Source organism: Bufo gargarizans, chromosome 11 (assembly GCF_014858855.1).
Source record: "Bufo gargarizans isolate SCDJY-AF-19 chromosome 11, ASM1485885v1, whole genome shotgun sequence".
Taxonomy (NCBI): Eukaryota; Metazoa; Chordata; class Amphibia; order Anura; family Bufonidae; genus Bufo; species Bufo gargarizans.
Window position 1 is genome coordinate 15,915,399 of NC_058090.1, and position 21,252 is coordinate 15,936,650.

General features: G+C 45.0%; 1 protein-coding gene across 3 annotated transcripts in view; it reads left to right on the plus strand.

The window, feature by feature from the left end:
* The window catches only part of WDR25 (WD repeat domain 25), a 102,734-nt gene extending 81,482 nt beyond the window's left edge, over window positions 1-21,252 (plus strand). For all 3 annotated transcript variants that reach the window (XM_044272735.1, XM_044272733.1, XM_044272734.1), the window contains exons 5-7: window positions 9,081-9,251; window positions 16,428-16,568; window positions 19,749-21,252. In XM_044272735.1, coding sequence (XP_044128670.1) covers window positions 9,081-9,251; window positions 16,428-16,568; window positions 19,749-19,970 — 534 coding nt within the window. In that variant the 3' untranslated portion in view covers window positions 19,971-21,252. The remainder of the gene's footprint in view (window positions 1-9,080; window positions 9,252-16,427; window positions 16,569-19,748) is intronic.

A 21,252-nucleotide genomic window follows, 5' to 3' on the forward strand; every position in this document is an offset into this window, starting at 1 on the left:
CTTCAAAACGACATATCTGATCCGCTTTCTCTTGCCACATCAGCAGCGTAGGTGCAGAGTCGTTCTTCCACAGCAGAGGGACTAGCAGGCGGGCAGCAGTTAGAAGTAACGTTGGTAGGTTGTTTTTAGAAGGGGCGAGGGTTAAATTGGGGCACCAAAGCAGGACTAATTGCGCATCTAGACTTATAGGGGAGCCGCAAATGCGCCCGATTAGGCTCTCAATCTGTGTCCAGAAGGGACGGATTAGACTGCAGGACCACCATATGTGAGATAGGGACCCCTTCTCTGTTCCACACCTCCAGCACTGATCGGGTATTTCGTGATTAAGATTATGGAGGAATTCAGGTGTTTTGTACCAACGTGTAAGAAGCTTAAAGGAATTTTCCTGTATTTTGATACAACGACTGAATCCGTGAGAGTTGGAGAGGATAAATGCTTTTTCGGGTTCTGAGAGGGGGTACGAGAGCTCCTTCTCCCAGGCCACTAAAAAGGATAGCACTGGGGGTGTGGAAGAGAGTAACTCCTTGTAGAGAGTTGACAGGGGCTTCTTTGGGGGGATCGGCATATCTAGTTTCTTTTCCAGCCAGGTGGATTCTTCCGTGCAGAAGGGAGGGAGTTTCAAAATCGCAGTATCCTTGCGAAAGGCAGCAAGAGCCAAGAAGGATTGCTTTCGAACCTCAGGCAAGGCCCGCATCGTGTCCCATGCCAAGTCCCCACTCGCAGATACAACCTCCTGTAGTGTGTGGCTAGACAACTGATACCAAACACCTGAAGGGGCAGTGGTCTCGGGATGAACTAAGTTTTGCAATAAGTGCAGAGGGAGGCGAAGATTCGGGAATCTCAGATCTTTAGATCTATAGAGTTTAGCCCATTCAACGAGCATGCCCTTCCAAATGGGGGAGGCAAAGGAATGGGAGGGCGTACAGCTACGGACCCCCCACAGGACGAGATAATCTTTGTATGTAGCGAGGCCTCGCTCTAGAGCTGTGCATAGATTTGGGGGGCTTCGGGAAAGAAGAGAGAAGCACCTATTTAGGTGCGTGGCAGTGTAATACAGGTGGACATCGGGAAGGCCGAAACCACCAAACCTCTTTTCCCTCGTCAATGTGGAGTAAGCTATCCTAGATGGTTTGTTCGACCAGAGGAAAAGGGAGAATCTCCTACGCAACTCTGTAAAGTACGAGCGCGGGAGCCATATGGGCAACGTCTGCAGCAGGTATAGGAGTTTGGGGACAATGAAGGTCTTGAGATAATTCTTCCTGCCTATCCAGGAGATGAAGGGAAGTTTTACCGACTGTAGATGGGATTTAATCGAGTTGAGCATAGGGGTGTAATTAAGGCTGTAAAGGTCATTCAGATTCGCGGAGATGTGAATCCCCAAAAATGTGATGTCCCGAGCGGCCCAAGTGAAGGGGGTGGAGCGTTTAAGCGACGCAACAAGAGCGGGTTTACATGTAACATTCAGGGCAAGGGATTTGCTATAGTTGATCTTGAAATTGGAGACCCAACCGAATTCTTCAAATATAGAGTGTAGCCGGGGGAAGGATGTCTCAGGGTTCGTGGTCATAATAAGGAGGTCGTCTGCAAAAGCCGCCGTGAGGTGAGTGTGGGAGGCTCTCTGGAGACCTTCAATATCGGGATCTTGCCTGATTTTGCACAGGAGAGTTTCCATGACTATCACAAAAAGCGAGGGGGAGAGAGGGCAACCCTGCCTAGTGCCATTAGTAATGGCAAAGGCGGGTGAAAGAGTGCCGTTGACTTTGACCCTGGCAGAGGGGGCAGAGTACAGAGAGAGGATAGCGGAAATGAGTTGGTCAGGAAAGCCAAATTTCGACAGAGCCAGTGACATATACTGCCAGCTCACTCTGTCAAAAGCTTTCTCTGCATCAGTGCTCAGCAGAGCTAGCGGGGTAGAGGTAGACCGTGCCCAGTTCATAAGATGAAGGAGGCGAACAGTATTCTCATTACCCTGTCTGCCAGAGACAAAGCCAACTTGTTCTTTGTGAATAACATCCGGGAGAACTTTTTGAATCCGTTGAGCCAGGATCTTAGCCCACCATTTAATGTCCGTGTTTAGTAGGGAGATAGGGCGGTAACTGCCACATTGCAACGGGTCTTTATTCTCCTTATGGATAATGGTGATGTGGGCTGTGAGTGACTGGGCAGGGAGGTGGCCACCACCCAGGAGATAATTACATAGGGAGCTAAATTGAGGGGCTAGGACAGATTTAAAAGTTTTATAATAAGAGATGGTGAAACCGTCAGGGCCGGGACTGCGACCGGAGGGGATAGTGGCTAGGACTTTCAGGACTTCCGGGCCAGAGATGGGAGCTAATAGTTGGGAGGACTGATCCGGGGATATAGAGGGAAGCTGAAGGGAGGAGAGGAATTTATTCGAGGCCTCCGCGACGGAGCAGGGAGATGACCCAGGAGGGGGCGGGAGGTTGTAAAGGTCTTCGTAGAAGGCACAAAATGCTTTGGCTATATCAGGGGTAGACTTAAGGTGATTGCCCGCCGCATCTTTGATCGCCGGAATGAAGGAGTCAGAAAATTGTTGTTTAGTTAGCGCCGCCATAAGTCTGTTCCCCCTGTCGCCATGTGCGTAGGATTTGAAGCGCGCACGAAGGAGTAATTTAGCTGAAGTAACGTTCAACATATCTTTTAATTGAGATCGCGCGACAGAAAGCTCCTCCGCAAGGCTTAACGCTTGGGATTGCTTATGGCTAAGCTCGAGGGTGGCGATACGGGATAGGAGGGTGGACATGGCCTGGGCTCTTTGTTTTTTAAGATGGGAGCCGAGAGCGATAAGCTCTCCACGGATCACGGCCTTGTGGGTTTCCCAGATTACAGCGGGGGAGGGAGGGGAGGGACCTGCGGTGTTAGTACTGAAGAACTCCTGGAGGGAGGTGGCTATTTTCTCAGATGACGCCTGGTCCTGGATGATGGTCTCATTGAGACGCCAGTTCCATTCCCGTGTAGGGAGGGTGGACAGCGAAACTGTCAGAAAGACAGGGGCGTGGTCCGACAACGTGATGTTGCCTATTCGGGTGTTTACAATTTGTTTGACATGCTCAGAGGAGAGAAAGACATAGTCTAATCTGTGGTGTGAGGACTTGGCATGGGAGTAGAACGAGTAGTCACGACCCGTGGGGTTCAGGGTACGCCAGGTATCAATAACACCTAGTTTACGCAGAGCCACCTTCAGGCGTCTAAGACGTACGTGAGTGATAGCCGATTTCCCCGAGGAGGAATCCAGAAGTGGGTCTAGGGTCACATTAAAATCTCCCCCCAGAATTACCATACCCTGTTTGAATGCAGCCAGCGCAGCGAGGGTCTGAACCAGCCATGCAACCTGTCCCCTATTTGGCGCGTAAATATTGGCCAGTGTAACCGGTGTGCCCGCTATAGAGCCCTTCACAAATAAGTACCGGCCATCAGGATCCGAGGAGGAGGCTGTAACCGCAAAGGGTACCTGCTTGTGAATGGCAATACTGACACCCCGGCTAGCGGAGGCCTGTGCGCTGTGGAACCACTGAGTGAACTTTTTGGAAGGAAGATTGGGAATCTTACCTGCCCGGAAATGTGTTTCTTGAAAAAAGGCTATCGAAACTTTGTCTTTTAGTAGTAAGGAAATCACTTGGGATCTTTTGCACGGCTCGTTCAGGCCCCGGACATTAAGGGAAGAAACTATAAGAGAAGCCATGTTAAGTCAGCAGGAAAGCACAAAGCAATCATAATCTGAGCGAACCAAGTAAGAACATTAGGATGGGATAAGAGGACACAAAAGGGGAAACACATGAGGGCAAAAGAAGGGAGACAATAATGCAAACAGTAAATCATAATCACAGAATGCAGAACTAAGAGCTCCACGGAGCGCCTGGGAATCAGAGGATCCTTTCTCATCACGGCCTGGTGCCGGGATCCATCAGGCGGGGGGTCTCGTAGAGCTGGGAGAGGCCATGAAAAGGCCATCAGGTAACAAGGAAGTCAATGAGGGAAACAACGGCAAACAAATCCCCTGTGCAGAGGGGGTGGGAGGGAAGAGGTAGATAACATTCAGGAGGGTGAAGTCCTCAGGGAGGTGAACAGAGGCCTGGATACCCCTAGAAAGGCCATGTCAAAAGGCTAGACGGCTCCTATGCATGTCCTGAACAATATAACAGGAGACAACCGTAACTTCCGGAGGTCCACTTCAGGAGAACACCTGAACTGTGAACGGCGAAAATGGTGGCCAACGTAGCAGAGAGGAATCAGCGATGAGGAGAGCGACCCGCAGCAGCGGAGGCCTGGGAACTCTGACTGGGTCGGGATTTCTTCCCGGCAGGCACAAGGGACCAGGTGTCTGCAGTCGGAGGCGAGGGTATAGGATCTCCCTGGTCTGCCGGCATCCAGGACGGAATTTCAATTGGAGCAATACCCAGTGGGACCCAGGCCCCGGATAGGTCCTGAGGCGTGCGTATGGTGATCTGCCGTCCGTTTTTGACGACGGCCAAGCCAAAGGGGTACAGCCAGCGGAACTGGGTCCCGGAAGATTTAAGAACTTCAAGAAGCGGACGCAAAATACGTCTCTTTGCCAACGTGGAAGGTGCCAAGTCCTGAAAGAACTGCAGCTGCGAGCCTTCATATTCCAGGCGGTCCGCCTCTCTACTGGCTTTCAATAGAGCCGCAGTGTCCACAAAACTGAGGATACCGCAGACAACATCTCTCGGAGGGTCTGAAGCCTTTGGCTTGGGGCGAAGAGCGCGGTGTATGCGTTCAATGACAATATTTGCTGCTCTTTCTGGAGTTAAAAGATTCGCGAATATTTCTTTCGCGATTTTTTCAAGAACTTCCGATGCGAATATTTCAGGGAGGCCGCGGATGCGAATATTACGTCTCCGGCTGCGATTTTCCTGATCTTCAATTCGCAGGAGGGCATCGTTAAGAAGATCTTTATGCGAACCAAGGGTGGAGCAAGTTTCCTCACCGAAGCGAATAATCGCGTCTTGCGAGTTTTCCAGTGCAGCGACTCTCTGGCCGATGGATCGGAGATCGGTCTTTATTTCAGTCAAGTCCTGCTTCAGGGGAGCTAGCGCAGAGTCCAAAATTTCGCGAAGGATCGCTTTTGAAAGATTCGTTCCCCGCTTGCGATTTTTATATTCGGATGCATCCGAAATACTTCCCGCTTCCGAAAATTCATCCGGATCGGAATGAATAGAAGGAGCCGGCGCCATCTTAGGTGTCCCAGCGGCGGTGCCCTTGGCAGCTTTCCTCAGGAATTTCTCCATGTCAGGCTGTTTGGAGCGGCTCACAGGTGGGTCAGCAGGTTCCCTGGGGCGATCTCTCTCCACTTTGCCCATTTCAAGCTTCTAAAAGGTGCTATAAAAGGGGGTTTGTGCCGGCTAGGATGAGGAGCTCAGTCACCGGCAGCCATGCAGCTCAGCGGCCAAACTCCGCCCCCATAGTAGTTATATTCTTGTACATAGGAGCAGTATTATAGTAGTTATATTCTTGTACATAGGAGGCAGTATTATAGTAGTTATATTCTTGTACATAGGAGCAGTATTATAGTAGTTATATTCTTGTACATAGGAGCAGTATTATAGTAGTTATATCCTTGTACATAGGAGGCAGTATTATAGCAGTTATATTCTTGTACATAGGAGCAGTATTATAGTAGTTATATTCTTGTACATAGGAGCAGTATTATAGTAGTTATATTCTTGTACATAGGAGCAGTATTATAGTAGTTATATTCTTGTACATAAGAGGCAGTATTATAGCAGTTATATTCTTGTACATAGGAGCAGTATTATAGTAGTTATATCCTTGTACATAGGAGGCAGTATTATAGCAGTTAAATTCTTGTACATAGGAGCAGTATTATAGTAGTTGTATTCTTGTACATAGGAGCAGTATTATAGTAGTTATATTCTTGTACATAGGAGGCAGTATTATAGTAGTTATATTCTTGTACATAGGAGGCAGTATTATTGTAGTTATATTCTTGTACATAGGAGCAGTATTATAGTAGTTGTATTCTTGTACATAGGAGCAGTATTATAGTAGTTATATTCTTGTACATAGGAGGCAGTATTATAGCAGTTATATTCTTGTACACAGGAGGCAGTATTATAGTAGTTATATTCTTGTACATAGGAGCAGTATTATAGTAGTTATATTCTTATACATAAGAGCAGTATTATAGTAGTTATATTCTTGTCCATAGGAGCAGTATTATAGTAGTTATATTCTTGTACATAGGAGCAGTATTATAGTAGTTATATTCTTGTACATAGGAGCAGTATTATAGTAGTTATATTCTTATACATAAGAGCAGTATTATAGTAGTTATATTCTTGTCCATAGGAGCAGTATTATAGTAGTTATATTCTTGTACATAGGAGCAGTATTATAGTAGTTATATTCTTGTACATAGGAGGCAGTATTATAGCAGTTATATTCTTGTACATAGGAGCAGTATTATAGTAGTTATATTCTTGTACATAGGAGCAGTATTATAGTAGTTATATTCTTGTACATAGGAGGCAGTATTATAGTAGTTATATTCTTGTACATAGGCAGTATTATAGTAGTTATATTCTTGTACATAGGAGCAGTATTATAGTAGTTATATTCTTGTACATAGCAGTATTATAGTAGTTATATTCTTGTACATAGGAGCAGTATTATAGTAGTTATATTCTTGTACATAGTAGCAGTATTATAGTAGTTAGTTATATTCTTGTACATAGGAGCAGTATTATAGTAGTTATATTCTTGTTAGGGCTGCAACTAACGATTATTTGAATAATCGATTAGTTGCCGATTAATTTCTACGATTAATCGATTAATCGGGAAAAACGACAAAATTACAAAACAGAGGTTTATATGATCTTACTTGAAAAATTATGTTCAAAGGCCATATTAAAACAAATTGTGGACGACACTATTATGGGGGATCTGTGGACGACACTATTATGGGGGATCTGTGGACGACACTATTATGGGGGATCTGTGGACGACACTATTATGGGGGATCTGTGGACGACACTATTATGGGGGATCTGTGGACGACACTATTATGGGGGATCTGTGGACGACACTATTATGGGGGATCTGTGGACGACACTATTATGGGGGATCTGTGGACGACACTATTATGGGGGATCTGTGGACGACACTATTATGGGGGATCTGTGGACGACACTATTATGGGGGATCTGTGGACGACACTATTATGGGGGATCTGTGGACGACACTATTATGGGGGATCTGTGGACGACACTATTATGGGGGATCTGTGGACGACACTATTATGGGGGATCTGTGGACGACACTATTATGGGGGATCTGTGGACGACACTTATGGGGGATCTGTGGACGACACTTATGGGGGATCTGTGGACGGCGTAGTTATGGAGAGGGGGATCTGTGGGTGGCGCAGTTATGGAGAGGGGGATCTGTGGGTGGCGCAGTTATGGAGAGGGGGATCTGTGGGTGGCGTAGTTATGGAGAGGGGGATCTGTGGACGGCGCAGTTATGGAGAGGGGGATCTGTGGGTGGCGCAGTTATGGAGAGGGGGATCTGTGGGTGGCGCAGTTATGGAGAGGGGGATCTGTGGGTGGCGTAGTTATGGAGAGGGGGATCTGTGGGTGGCGTAGTTATGGAGAGGGGGATCTGTGGGTGGCGCAGTTATGGAGAGGGGGATCTGTGGGTGGTGTAGTTATGGAGAGGGGGATCTGTGGGTGGCGCAGTTATGGAGAGGGGGATCTGTGGGTGGTGTAGTTATGGAGAGGGGGATCTGTGGGTGGCGCTGTTATGGAGAGGGGGATATGTGCACTGTTATGGGCATAACAGTGCACAGATCCCTTTCCTCATAACAGTGCACAGATCCCCCTTCCCATAGCAGTGCCATACACAGACCCCCCCTCCTCCCCATAGCAGTGCTATACACAGACCCCCCTCCCCATAGCAGTGCCATAGACAGATCCCTCCCCCCTCCCCATAGCAGTGCTATACACAGACCCCCCTCCCCATAGCAGTGCCATACACAGATCCCTCCCCCCTCCCCATAGCAGTGCCATACACAGATCCCTCCCACCTCCCCATAGCAGTGCCATACACAGATCCCTCCCCCCTCCCCATAGCAGTGCCATACACAGATCCCTCCCACCTCCCCATAGCAGTGCTATACACAGACCCCCCCTCCCCATAGCAGTGCCATAGACAGATCCTCCCCCCTCCCCATAACAGCCCCGGCCCCGATGCTTATAAGTCGGACTAATCACTGCATCTTTATTTTACCTTTTTACAATGACGCTCCTGTAACAGCCAGGCAGAGCGGACGGCGGCGCAACGTCACTCACTCACGTGACGCACCTGCTCCGCCCACCTCATGAATGAAGGAGGCGGAGCAGGCGTGTCACGTGAGTGAGTGACGTTACGCCGCCGTCCGCTCTGCCTGGCTGTTACAGGAGCGTCATTGTAAAAAGGTAAAATAAAGATGCAGCGACCGCCCGCATAGCAACGAATCGGCGATTATTCGATAACTGGATTCGTCGACAACGAATCCAGTTATCGAATATAATCGATTACATCGATTAATCGTTGCAGCCCTAATTCTTGTACATAGGAGCAGTATTATAGTAGTTATATTCTTGTACATAGGAGCAGTATTATAGTAGTCATATTCTTGTACATAGGAGCAGTATTATAGTAGTTATATTCTTGTACATAGGAGCAGTATTATAGTAGTTATATTCTTGTACATAGGAGCAGTATTATAGTAGTTATATTCTTGTACATAGGAGCAGTATTATAGTAGTTATATTCTTGTACATAGGAGGCAGTATTATAGTAGTGATATTATTGTACATAGGAGCAGTATTATAGCAGTTATATTCTTGTACATAGGAGCAGTATTATTGCAGTTATATGCTTGTACATAGGGGCAGTATTATAGTAGTTATATTCTTGTACATAGGAGCAGTATTATAGTTTTTACAGTCTCTTAGATAGGGGCTAATATTGTATGCCGTGTTATAGTATGTATTTATGATTAGATGTGATATGTGCTTATTAATATTCTCTTCTTCTAGGTGATCCATGTGTACAAAGCAGCTGTGCAACAACACTTCGACCTCCTCTTCCTCCCTGATGGTAAAGAGTTTCTGAGCACCACGGATTGTGTGAGTCGAGACTCCGCTGACCGCACCATCATTGCCTGGGATTTTGCCACAACTGCCAAAGTCTCCAATCAGATATTTCATGTAAGGCTTATATGTACTCAGTTCAGCAGCACGTCTGTCTAGATATTTAGCTTAACGTGAGTGATGTATATGAAGAAGTGTTTTCTGTGGATGATTTGAGGATGCTGGGTAGTTCCAGTGGCAGCCATATTGGGTTTAAAGGGAACCTGTCACCTGGATGCCCTCATTTGGAGTATTGTGCGCAGTACTGGAGACCATATCTCCAGAAGGATATTGATAATTTGGAGAGAGTTCAGAGAAGAGCTACTAAACTGGTACATGGATTGCAGGATAAAACTTACCAGGAAAGATTAAAGGACCTTAACATGTAGAGCTTGGAAGAAAGACGAGACAGAGGGGAGATGAGAGAAACTGCTAAATACATAAAGGGAACCAACAAGGTAAAAGAGGAGAGAATATTTAAAAGAAGAAAAGCTGCTACAAGAGAACATCGTTTTAAATTAGAGGGGCAAAGGTTTAAAAGTAATATCAGGTAGTATTACTTTACTGAGAGAGTAGTGGATGCATGGAATAGCCTTCCTGCAGAAGTGGTAGCTGCAAATACAGTGGAGGAGTTTAAGCATGCATGGGATAGGCATAAGGCCATCCTTCATATAAGATAGGGCCAGGGGCTATCCATAGTATTCAGTATATTGGGCAGACTAGATGGGCCAAATGGTTCTGATCTGCCGACACATTCTATGTTTCTATGGATTTTGTGTATAGAGCTGAGGACATGGGCTGCTAGATGGCCGCTAGCACATCCGCAATACCCAGTCCCCATAGCTCTGCATGCTTTTATTGTGTTAAAAAACAATGATTATATATATATGTAAATGAGGCAAGCTTTAACTTTGCAGCCTGAGCTCTGTTTCTCTGATACAAATCCCCTTTATAGATACAGGGGGGAATTAATCATGAGGGGAATATTTAAAGTCCGTTTTACTTGCGTCTGTGTTGTACTTTATGCCACATTATCTAATTTCACAGTTTTCCTGCGACTTAAAAAAAAAAATCTCCATGATAAGGGCTCATGCACACGACCATATGTATTTTGCGATCTGCCAGAAACGTATCCGCAAAAAATACGGGTGACATCTGTGTGCATTCTGTATTTTGCGGAACGAAACAGCTGGCCCCTAATAGAACAGTCCTATCCTTGTCCGTAATGCAGACTAAATAGGACATGTTCTATTTCTTTGCAGAACGGAAATACGGACATATGGAAATGGAACGCACATGGAGTAACTTCCGTAGTTTTGGCGGACCCGTTGAAATTAATGGTTCCGGATACAGTCCCCCAAAAAACCGGAACAGACACTGAAAGAAAATACATTTGTGTGCATGAGCCCTAAATCTGGAGTGAAATCATTAACATAAGTAACCACATTCACTTTTCAACCCACATTACAGAACTAGAGTGCGTGGTGTAAAAATGCAAAAAGTTGCAAAACTTTAGCCAAGCCAGTGCAAAAGATTGCAAAAGCCCTATTTTGCGACTTTTTGATGACAGAATTCTGGGGTAGAGAAATTGGGGCCATAGAGTTTGAAGGTTTTGAGCACCTTTTGGGGGCAGTTTTTTTATGATTGCATTTTACTCATTTTGGGCTAAAAAAAATTCAATTGGTCATTTAGCAGTTTTTGTCTTAGGTCAAGTTTTAGCCTAGCTGGAGTAACTTTGCTTTCATTTTGAACCGTCATGGGATAGTCCTTATCTGTGATTTCCTAACAGGTCATAAACACTTATTTAAACCATATTCTTTTCAGTTTGATAAGAATTTATCCTATAATGAGTGTTTATAACTAGGGCTGCAGCTAACGATTATTTGAATAATCGATTAGTTGCCGATTAATTTCTACGATCGATTAATCGGGAAAAACGACAAAATTACAAAACAAAGAGGTTTATATAATTTTACTTGAAAAATTATGTTCAAAGGCCATATTAAAACAAATTGTGGATGGCACTGTTATGGGGGGGATCTGTGGACGACACTATTATGGGGGATCTGTGGACGACACTATTATGGGGAGATCTGTGGATGGCGCTGTTATGGAGAGGGAGATCTGTGGGTGGCGCTGTTATGGAGAGGGGGATCTGTGGGTGGCACTGTTATGGAGAGGGGGATCTGTGGGTGGCACTGTTATGGAGAGGGAGATCTGTGGGTGGCGCTGTTATGGAGAGGGGGATCTGTGGGTGGCACTGTTATGGAGAGGGGGATCTGTGGGTGGCACTGTTATGGAGAGGGGGATCTGTGGGTGGCACTGTTATGGAGAGGGGGATCTGTGGGTGGCACTGTTATGGAGAGGGGGATCTGTGCACTGTTATGGGGAAGGGGGTCTGTGCACTGTTATGGGGAAGGGGATCTGTGCACTGTTATGGGGAAGGGGATCTGTGCACTGTTATGGGGAAGGGGATCTGTGCACTGTTATGGGGAAGGGGATCTGTGCACTGTTATGGGGAAGGGGATCTGTGCACTGTTATGGGGAAGGGGATCTGTGCACTGTTATGGGGAAGGGGATCTGTGCACTGTTATGGGGAAGGGGATCTGTGCACTGTTATGGGGAAGGGGATCTGTGCACTGTTATGGGGAAGGGGATCTGTGCACTGTTATGGGGAAGGGGATCTGTGCACTGTTATGGGGAAGGGGATCTGTGCACTGTTATGGGGAAGGGGATCTGTGCACTGTTATGGGGAAGGGGATCTGTGCACTGTTATGGGGAAGGGGATCTGTGCACTGTTATGGGGAAGGGGATCTGTGCACTGTTATGGGGAAGGGGATCTGTGCACTGTTATGGGGAAGGGGATCTGTGCACTGTTATGGGGAAGGGGATCTGTGCACTGTTATGGGGAAGGGGATCTGTGCACTGTTATGGGGAAGGGGATCTGTGCACTGTTATGGGGAAGGGGATCTGTGCACTGTTATGGGGAAGGGGATCTGTGCACTGTTATGGGGAAGGGGATCTGTGCACTGTTATGGGGAAGGGGATCTGTGCACTGTTATGGGGAAGGGGATCTGTGCACTGTTATGGGGAAGGGGATCTGTGCACTGTTATGGGGAAGGGATCTGTGCACTGTTATGGGGAAGGGGATCTGTGCACTGTTATGGGGAAGGGGATCTGTGCACTGTTATGGGGAAGGGGATCTGTGCACTGTTATGGGGAAGGGGATCTGTGCACTGTTATGGGGAAGGGGATCTGTGCACTGTTATGGGGAAGGGGATCTGTGCACTGTTATGCGGAAGGGGATCTGTGCACTGTTATGCGGAAGGGGATCTGTGCACTGTTATGCGGAAGGGGATCTGTGCACTGTTATGGGGAAGGGGATCTGTGCACTGTTATGCGGAAGGGGATCTGTGCACTGTTATGCGGAAGGGGATCTGTGCACTGTTATGCGGAAGGGGATCTGTGCACTGTTATGCGGAAGGGGATCTGTGCACTGTTATGCGGAAGGGGATCTGTGCACTGTTATGCGGAAGGGGATCTGTGCACTGTTATGGGTATAACCGTGCACAGTTATGGGTATAACCGTGCACAGATCCCTTTCTCCATAACCGTGCACAGATCCCTTTCTCCATAACAGTGCACAGATCCCTTTCTCCATAACAGTGCACAGATCCCTTTCTCCATAACAGTGCACAGATCCCTTTCTCCATAACAGTGCACAGATCCCTTTCTCCATAACAGTGCACAGATCCCCTTCCCCATAACAGTGCACAGATCCCTTTCTCCATAACAGTGCACAGATCCCTTTCTCCATAGCAGTCCACAGATCCCTTTCCCCATAACAGTGCACAGATCCCTTTCCCCATAACAGTGCACAGATCCCCCCTCCCCATAACAGTGCACAGATCCCCCCTCCCCATAACAGTGCACAGATCCCCCCTCCCCATAACAGTGCACAGATCCCCCCTCCCCATAACAGTGCACAGATCCCCCCTCCCCATAACAGTGCACAGATCCCCCCTCCCCATAACAGTGCACAGATCCCCCCTCCCCATAGCAGTGCCATACACAGACCCCCCCTCCCCATAGCAGTGCCATAGACCGATCCCCCTCCTCATAACAGCCCCGGCCCCGCTGCTCACAGCAGACTAATCACTGCATCTTTATTTTACCTTACAATGACGCTCCAGTAACAGGCAGAGCGGACGGCGGCGTAACGTCACTTACTCACGTGACGCACCTGCTCCGCCCACTTTATGAATGAAGGAGGCGGAGCAGGCGTGTCACATGAGTAAGTGTCGTTACGCCGCCGTGCGCTCTGCCTGTTACTGGAGCGTCATTGTAAGGTAAAATAAAGATGCAGTGATTAAAGTAAACCGCCCGCCCGCATAGCAACGAATCCAGTTATAGATTATTATCGATTACATCGATTAATCGTTGCAGCCCTATTTATATCGTCAGAGAGCAGAGATTCACATGAGCAGTCAGCTGAGTTCCCTGATAGAACACAGTGTAATCGGAGAGCCTCAGGGCTGGACATTGTTAATAAAGGCCAATTACAAAAATGATTCTTAGCTCTAAATGAGTATAATGCAAAAATAAAATAAAAAAATGCTCCAAAGATGTTCATAGCCTTTAATGAAGAACTTCGCCTTCCTGCAGTCACCACTCCTTGCATATTGTCTGCACGTAGAGCGTACAGTACACAGTCGGCTCCCCCTAATGGTGGCTGCAGGCAGTAGAAGTTTTTCATTTAGCTCTATGTGTATGCACAGGCTTTGGAGAGGTGGGTTAGAAAAATGGAGTTTGTCTGATATAACGGTATATTAAGACGTTAATCATCACAGAATTTGAAACCTACATAAACGGCAAACATGATGGATTTCGTCTACGTTATACATTTTCGAAGATGCATAAAAAATAATAATTAAAGCTTGAGAATTGAGAAACGCTATTTCCTGCCGAGCTGAGAGCCACCTCTGTAATAGCTTGATGGTTCTCTGTATAATGAGCAGCTACACGGAGTCTGCCACGTGGAACATAATAGTCACTTGTAGTAGAACCTATTAATATTCCCCCGTCCCACCGCCGCCGCCCGATCCTGTATAAGTGTTATTTATTGATTGCAGTTTACTAGATTTTATTAAATGTGAATGCGCCAGACACTTGTCATAAGTGGAGAGGAGAATGAGACGCACTTCACTTTCATCTCATCGGTGGAGCTGAAAATATATATATTATACTGTGTGTGTGTGTGTGTGTGTGTATATATATATATTATACTGTGTGTGTGTGTGTGTGTGTGTGTGTGTGTGTGTGTGTATATATATATATATTATACTGTGTGTGTGTGTGTGTGTATATATATATATTATACTGTGTGTGTGGTGTGTATATAAATACACGAGAGATTAACGAATTTCATATTTTGAAATTCGTTGACGCTTTGTTTACTGGTAAAAGGTGAATTGCGTTATGGATTCTGTTACCACGGACAATAACCCAATTTTTTTTTAAGTTTCCGTTATGCAGGGGGAGTCCTCTCCTGCATAACGGAAACGGGACGGATCCGTTTTGCAGCCCATAGACTTCAATTATGATGAAATGAATAACGGAACGCCTCTAAAGGCATTCAGTTATGCAATCTGTCATAGTATTGCTTTATGGTCCGTGGTAACGGAATCCGTAACGCAATTCACCTTTTACCAGTAAACTAATCGCAAACGAATTTCATAACCGGTAAGGCTACTTTCACACTAGCGTTCGTCGGTCCGCTCGTGAGCTCCGTTTGAAGGAGCTCACGAGCGGACCCGAACGCAGCCGTCCAGCCCTGATGCAGTCTGAATGGAGCGGATCCGCTCAGACTGCATCAGTCTGGCGGCGTTCAGCCTCCGCTCCGCTCGCCTCCGCGCGGACAGGCGGACAGCTGAATGCTGCTTGCAGCGTTCGGTGTCCGCCTGGCCGTGCGGAGGCGTGCGGATCCGTTCAGACTTACAATGTAAGTCAATGGGAACGGATCCGCTTGAAGATGTCACCATATGGCTCAATCTTCAAGCGGATCCGTCCCCCATTGACTTTACATTGAAAGTCTGAACGGATCCGCGCAGGCTACTTGCGCACTTGCGAAATTTTTTAAAGTTATTAATGCAGACGGATCCGTACTGAACGGAGCCTCCGTCTGCATTAATATGATCGGATCCGTTCTGAACGGATCAGATCAAGCGCAAGTGTGAAAGTAGACTTATTCACTCATCTCTAATATATATATACTGTATGTGTGTGTGTGTGTGTGTGTATATATATAATTTTAGGAAGAAAAATGTGCTGTTCTTTGCCAGTCATGTGGTGCCACCGTTGTAGAACTGCAAATCCCTGCATGCTGGGAGTTGTAGTTTTGCAGCAGATGGAAAGACAATGCCCTGAAGGGTTATTCCATGTCATCTTCCTGTGTCGGCCATCATTATTGGGTGGTGAGGATCTCCACTGAGCACCCTTTTGTTTCCCGGGCACAGCAGCGCCATACGTCTAGTAGTGGTATTGCCTGGTATTTCAGTTCCGTGAAGCTCTGTCCCATTGAAGTGTTAGGGAATTTAGATGTTTGTAGTCAGTGTTCCTTTTGAAAGGTCTTTTTCAGCTGGATGCCAGGCTCGGGAGATACCCCTCCACATACAAACTCTTTAAGAGCTATTGGCTTTCATTATTTAAATAAGGACTGCTATAAAATGCCGAAAAAAGGGATAATGGTCCACTACGCCAATTAACCCTAGTTGTTGTATCAGTATTCTTTGTGTTCCAGTTCCTCACGATTTCAAGCTGTCTTCTTGTTGTCAGTGAATAGAAACATGCTTGTTGAGATTCAGAGCATGAAAACCTCTCCTAATTTACCAAGGACAGGTTTGGGCTTGTCACAGTGTATCGGTGTAGGTAGCCATCAGTCTAGAGGACAGGACTCCTATGTTTAGCACACAGAGGATTTCTGCACTGGTATACTGTAAGAAAACCACCAAAACAGGACTAGGTCAGAATAAAAGAAGATGATAATAATGGGGAGATTTGCTAAGAAAAATGTGCCAGTGTTTTGGCCACAGACCACTGACATCCACTCCACTCATTTATTATGTGTTTCTGGCACTTATTACTTCATGGCTTAGTGTGATTTGTTCATGTCCCCAGTACCGCAGGCGGCAGCGCCGGACGATACCACATACGGCTCCAGGAGAAACGTTCATGTGCTTTTTTTTTTTTTCTTAGGAACGATACACCTGTCCAAGCCTCGCCCTGCACCCGAAGGAGAGCGCGTTCGCAGCGCAGACAAATGGAAACTACATCGCTTTATTCTCTACTCAGCGCCCTTACAAAATGAATAAGAGGAGAAGGTACGAAGGACACAAGGTAATGTGTAACATACTGTACTGCCATTCTTGTATATAGGTGCAGTATTATAGTAGTTATATTCTTGTACATAGGAGCAGTATTATAGTAGTTATATTCTTGTACATAGGGGGCAGTATTATAGTAGTTATATTCTTGTACATAGGAGCAGTATTATAGTAGTTATATTCTTGTACATAGGAGCAGTATTATAGTAGTTATATTCTTGTACATAGGAGGCAGTATTATAGAAGTTATATTCTTGTACATAGGAGGCAGTATTATAGTAGTTATATTCTTGTACATAGGAGCAGTATTATAGTAGTTATATTCTTGTACATAGGGGGCAGTATTATAGTAGTTATATTCTTGTATATAGGGACAGTATTATAGTAGTTATATTCTTGTACATAGGGGGCAGTATTATAGTAGTTATATTCTTGTACATAGGAGCAGTATTATAGTAGTTATATTCTTGTACATAGGAGCAGTATTATAGTAGTTATATTCTTGTACATAGGAGCAGTATTATAGTAGTTATATTCTTGTACATAGGAGGCAGTATTATAGAAGTTATATTCTTGTACATAGGAGGCAGTATTATAGTAGTTATATTCTTGTACATAGGAGCAGTATTATAGTAGTTATATTCTTGTACATAGGAGCAGTATTATAGTAGTTATATTCTTGTACATAGGAGCAGTATTATAGTAGTTATATTCTTGTACATAGGAGGCAGTATTAGAGTAGTTATATTCTTGTACATAGGAGGCAGTATTATAGTAGTTATATTGTACATAGGAGGCAGTATTATAGTAGTTATATTCTTGTACATAGGAGGCAGTATTATAGTAGTTATATTCTTGTACATAGGAGCAGTATTAGAGTAGTTATATTCTTGTACATAGGAGGCAGTATTAGAGTAGTTATATTCTTGTACATAGGAGGCAGTATTATAGTAGTTATATTCTTGTACATAGGAGGCAGTATTATAGTAGTTATATTCTAGTACATAGGAGCAGTATTATATTAGTTATATTCTAGTACATAGGAGCAGTATTATAGTAGTTATATTCTTGTACATAGGAACAGTATTATAGTAGTTATATTCTAGTACATAGGAGCAGTATTATAGAAGTTATATTCTTGTACATAGGAGCAGTATTATAGTAGTTATATTCTTGTACATAGGAGCAGTATTATAGTAGTTATATTCTTGTACATAGGAGCAGTATTATAGTAGTTATGTTCTTGTACATAGGAGCAGTATTATAGTAGTTATGTTCTTGTACATAGGAGCAGTATTATAGTAGTTATATTCTTGTACATAGGAGCAGTATTATAGTAGTTATATTCTTGTACATAGGAGCAGTATTATAGTAGTTATGTTCTTGTACATAGGAGCAGTATTATAGTAGTTATATTCTTGTACATAGGAGCAGTATTATAGTAGTTATATTCTTGTACATAGGAGCAGTATTATAGTAGTTATATTCTTGTACATAGGAGCAGTATTATAGTAGTTATATTCTTGTACATAGGAGCAGTATTATAGTAGTTATAGCAGTTTTCTTCTGCGTCTTTCATACACAATCCTTTGATGAGTTGATTGTCCTTCCTGAGAATGTAGAGTCAAATGGTTAATAACTGTTATCTGAGACAGTACATTGCGCCAATCCCAAATGACTGCTTTAGGATTGACTGTGCCAGTCTTGGATACGGATGCTGCAGTTAAGTTTTTCCATTCCTTTGCTTGTGGTGTTTTTTTCCTATTAGTAATGTCACAGATAATCCCTAATATACATATAAAAGAATTACTTACTGTTGCCCTTTAAATTCCTGCACTTTGTATTATAAAGGTGGACTTTAGTGTGTTTCCCAGGCTGCGTACATGAAGTAAGTGTGCCCGAGGTTATAGCCGATAGATCTCCTTCATGCAATAAGAAACGCTCTGCAATCCTTGTCTGGATCATATATTATTCATGCAAAGCTCAGTGTATGAATGTAAATGTGTTACCTGTGGCTGTGAATGCAGGAGGTTTGTCTCTGTGTGCTGCTCAGTAACGCAAGTTAATATTTAGTTTCTTGGAGTGACTTGCAGGCTGTGGGTTTAATGCATTTATATTTTTTTTGCTGCTCATTTTTGCATCATATTACATATGGAATTTAAAGGGGTCGTCCCCCTAAGTAAATTTTCTTCATGGACAGGGTCCTGTGCAGCCAGTGACTGATCTCAGTGGTGACATGTCCCTAAGCGTCCAGTAACCTGCAATGAATTGCCCCATTGGGGTCACATGACCGTTTAGGCTAGTCATTGGCTGCAGCAGCACATGGGAACCCGTCTGTCTAGGAATTTTACTTGCAGGGACCAGAAGACAGCCCCGGACCCAGGGAGCAGGTAAGTAGAGCTCTTGTTACAGGTCCCACTGGGTGGCGGCAGAAATAAAAAAACAAATCCTTCATGGCCATTCCCTTTAAAGTGGTTGTCCACCATAACTGTGCTCAGGATAGATGATAAGTATCTATCTGATTGGTGGGGGTCCGAACACTGACACCCCTACTGTTCCCAAGGGAATCGTATGGGCAGAAATTCTGTCTATAACGAGCGCCTATTGATAATATAGCTAGTCGACTGCTGCTCATGTACTTCCATTTACATGGCGCTATAAGGTCGTTTGGTCACTGGACATGTTCACCTCCGCCCCGCAGTGTAGATTATTATATTTGGTGTTTTTTATGTTTAGTAGTGGGGAAAGAGATGGGGACCCGGCTGGAGAACAGAAGCAGGAGGTTCTCTATAGCAGTGTTTCCCAAACAGTGTGCCTCCAGCTGTTGCAAAACTACAACTCCCAGCATGCCCACACAACCAAAGGCTGTCTAGGCATGCTGGGAGTTGTAGTTTTGCAACAGCTGGAGGCACACTGGTTGGGAAACACTGCTCTATAGCGAGGACTGTTATTTCTCCCTCTGCATCTTCTGTAATCTCCCTGCAGTCTTGTAAAACATCCACAAACTTGTTCGAACAAATTGAATTGATGCCGTTGATTACGAGGCTATCGGTGTAAGTAGACGAGAGGGAGACGCGACGCCTTCCAATTGTGTAGAATACAAAAAGAGATGATATCGCTGCGATCCCCAGTGAGAGGGAAGGATTTATTAATGCAGCAAAACTCATTAAGATGCTCTCTCTCCTCCGAACAGGTGGAAGGATTTGCCGTGGGATGCGAGTTCTCTCCGGATGGATCCTTTATCGTAACGGGGAGTTCAGAAGGGAACGTCATCTTCTACAACTACCATACTACCAAACTCATCCGAACTCTCCCCAGCCATGGGAGTGCCTGCGTAGGCGTCAGTTACCACCGGGTGCTACCATCACTGCTGGCAACCTGTTATTGGGACGGACACATCCAAATTTGGGAATAAGCAGCCATGGACAGAAATTTTTATTTATTTTATTTGTACATTTTTTCCTTACTTTTCTATAGCTTTAATGTGTTCACAAACTTCCTCCTGTAGGCACCAGAAATGTGTGTAGTTTTTCAGATTTTGGGTCCTTTTCCTCCCCTCATCTGGTTTCTGTACAGCACATCTTCTTTATACATAACTGCTGAGTGGGCAAGGTTTTCGTGGTGTGATGTCAGACCTGTGCTCTGAGCCTGTAAGATGTCTCCCATGGTGCTCCCACCCCTTATGCCGTTTTATTGAGATACTGCAGCTGTAGCCCCCTCCTCTCCCTCTTTTTCTACTTAATGTTCTACAGCAGGGATCAGCAACCTCTGGCACTCCAGATGTTCTGAAACTACAACTCCCAGAATGCTCCATTCACTTCTATGGGAGTTTTCAGAACAGCCAACCATGTTTGCATACTGGGAGTTGTAGTTTCACAGCAGCTGGAGTGCCGAAGGTTGGTGACCCCTGTTCTACAGTAAATGCATTTCAGTGACTGGGCGCCAAAAGGTGAGGAAGATGCACTTATCGCTATAATGTATTGTATCTAATGTTGTAAAACAATTGTAATAAAGCTTTAAAGGGGTTTTCCCCTTTAAGTGTACTCAAGGTAGGTCCTCAGTATCAGATTGATGGGGATCTGACGCTCAGCTCTGATATTGATGACCTATCCTGAGTATAAGTAATCAATATATAGATGCCCAAAAAAAAACGTAAGACCACCTGCACACAGGTGAACATACATAAGATGCGCACAAATTTCCATGTGGATTTATATGCGTTTCTGCAGCATATCCGCACCAAACAGCGGTTTTTGGTGCAGATTTGATGCCGTTTTGCGCAGATCTCGTCCTTCCATTGTAAAGGGTGAAATCCGCAGGTAAAACCGCAAACATAATTGACATGCTGCAGATTTTGAAACCTGCACAGCAAGTCATTTTCCGCACGAAAAATAAAAATCTTCAGAGTGTACATGAGATTCGTGTAATCTCATACACTTTGCTGGTATTATACTACGCAGCGGGTTTTCTGCACAGGAATCAGAGCGGAAAAACCCCACGTATTCCGCAACGCGTGCAGGTGGCCTAAGGGTACGGCCACACAATCAGGTTTCCTGATGCAGTTTTTGAAGCCAAAATCAGGAGGGAATTCATAAAAGAGAAGTCGTATTTGTCCTTCATACTTTCCTTTTATGATCCACTCCTGATTTTGGGTTTGAAAACTGTATCGGGAAACCTGACCTTTAGGGCTGTTTCAC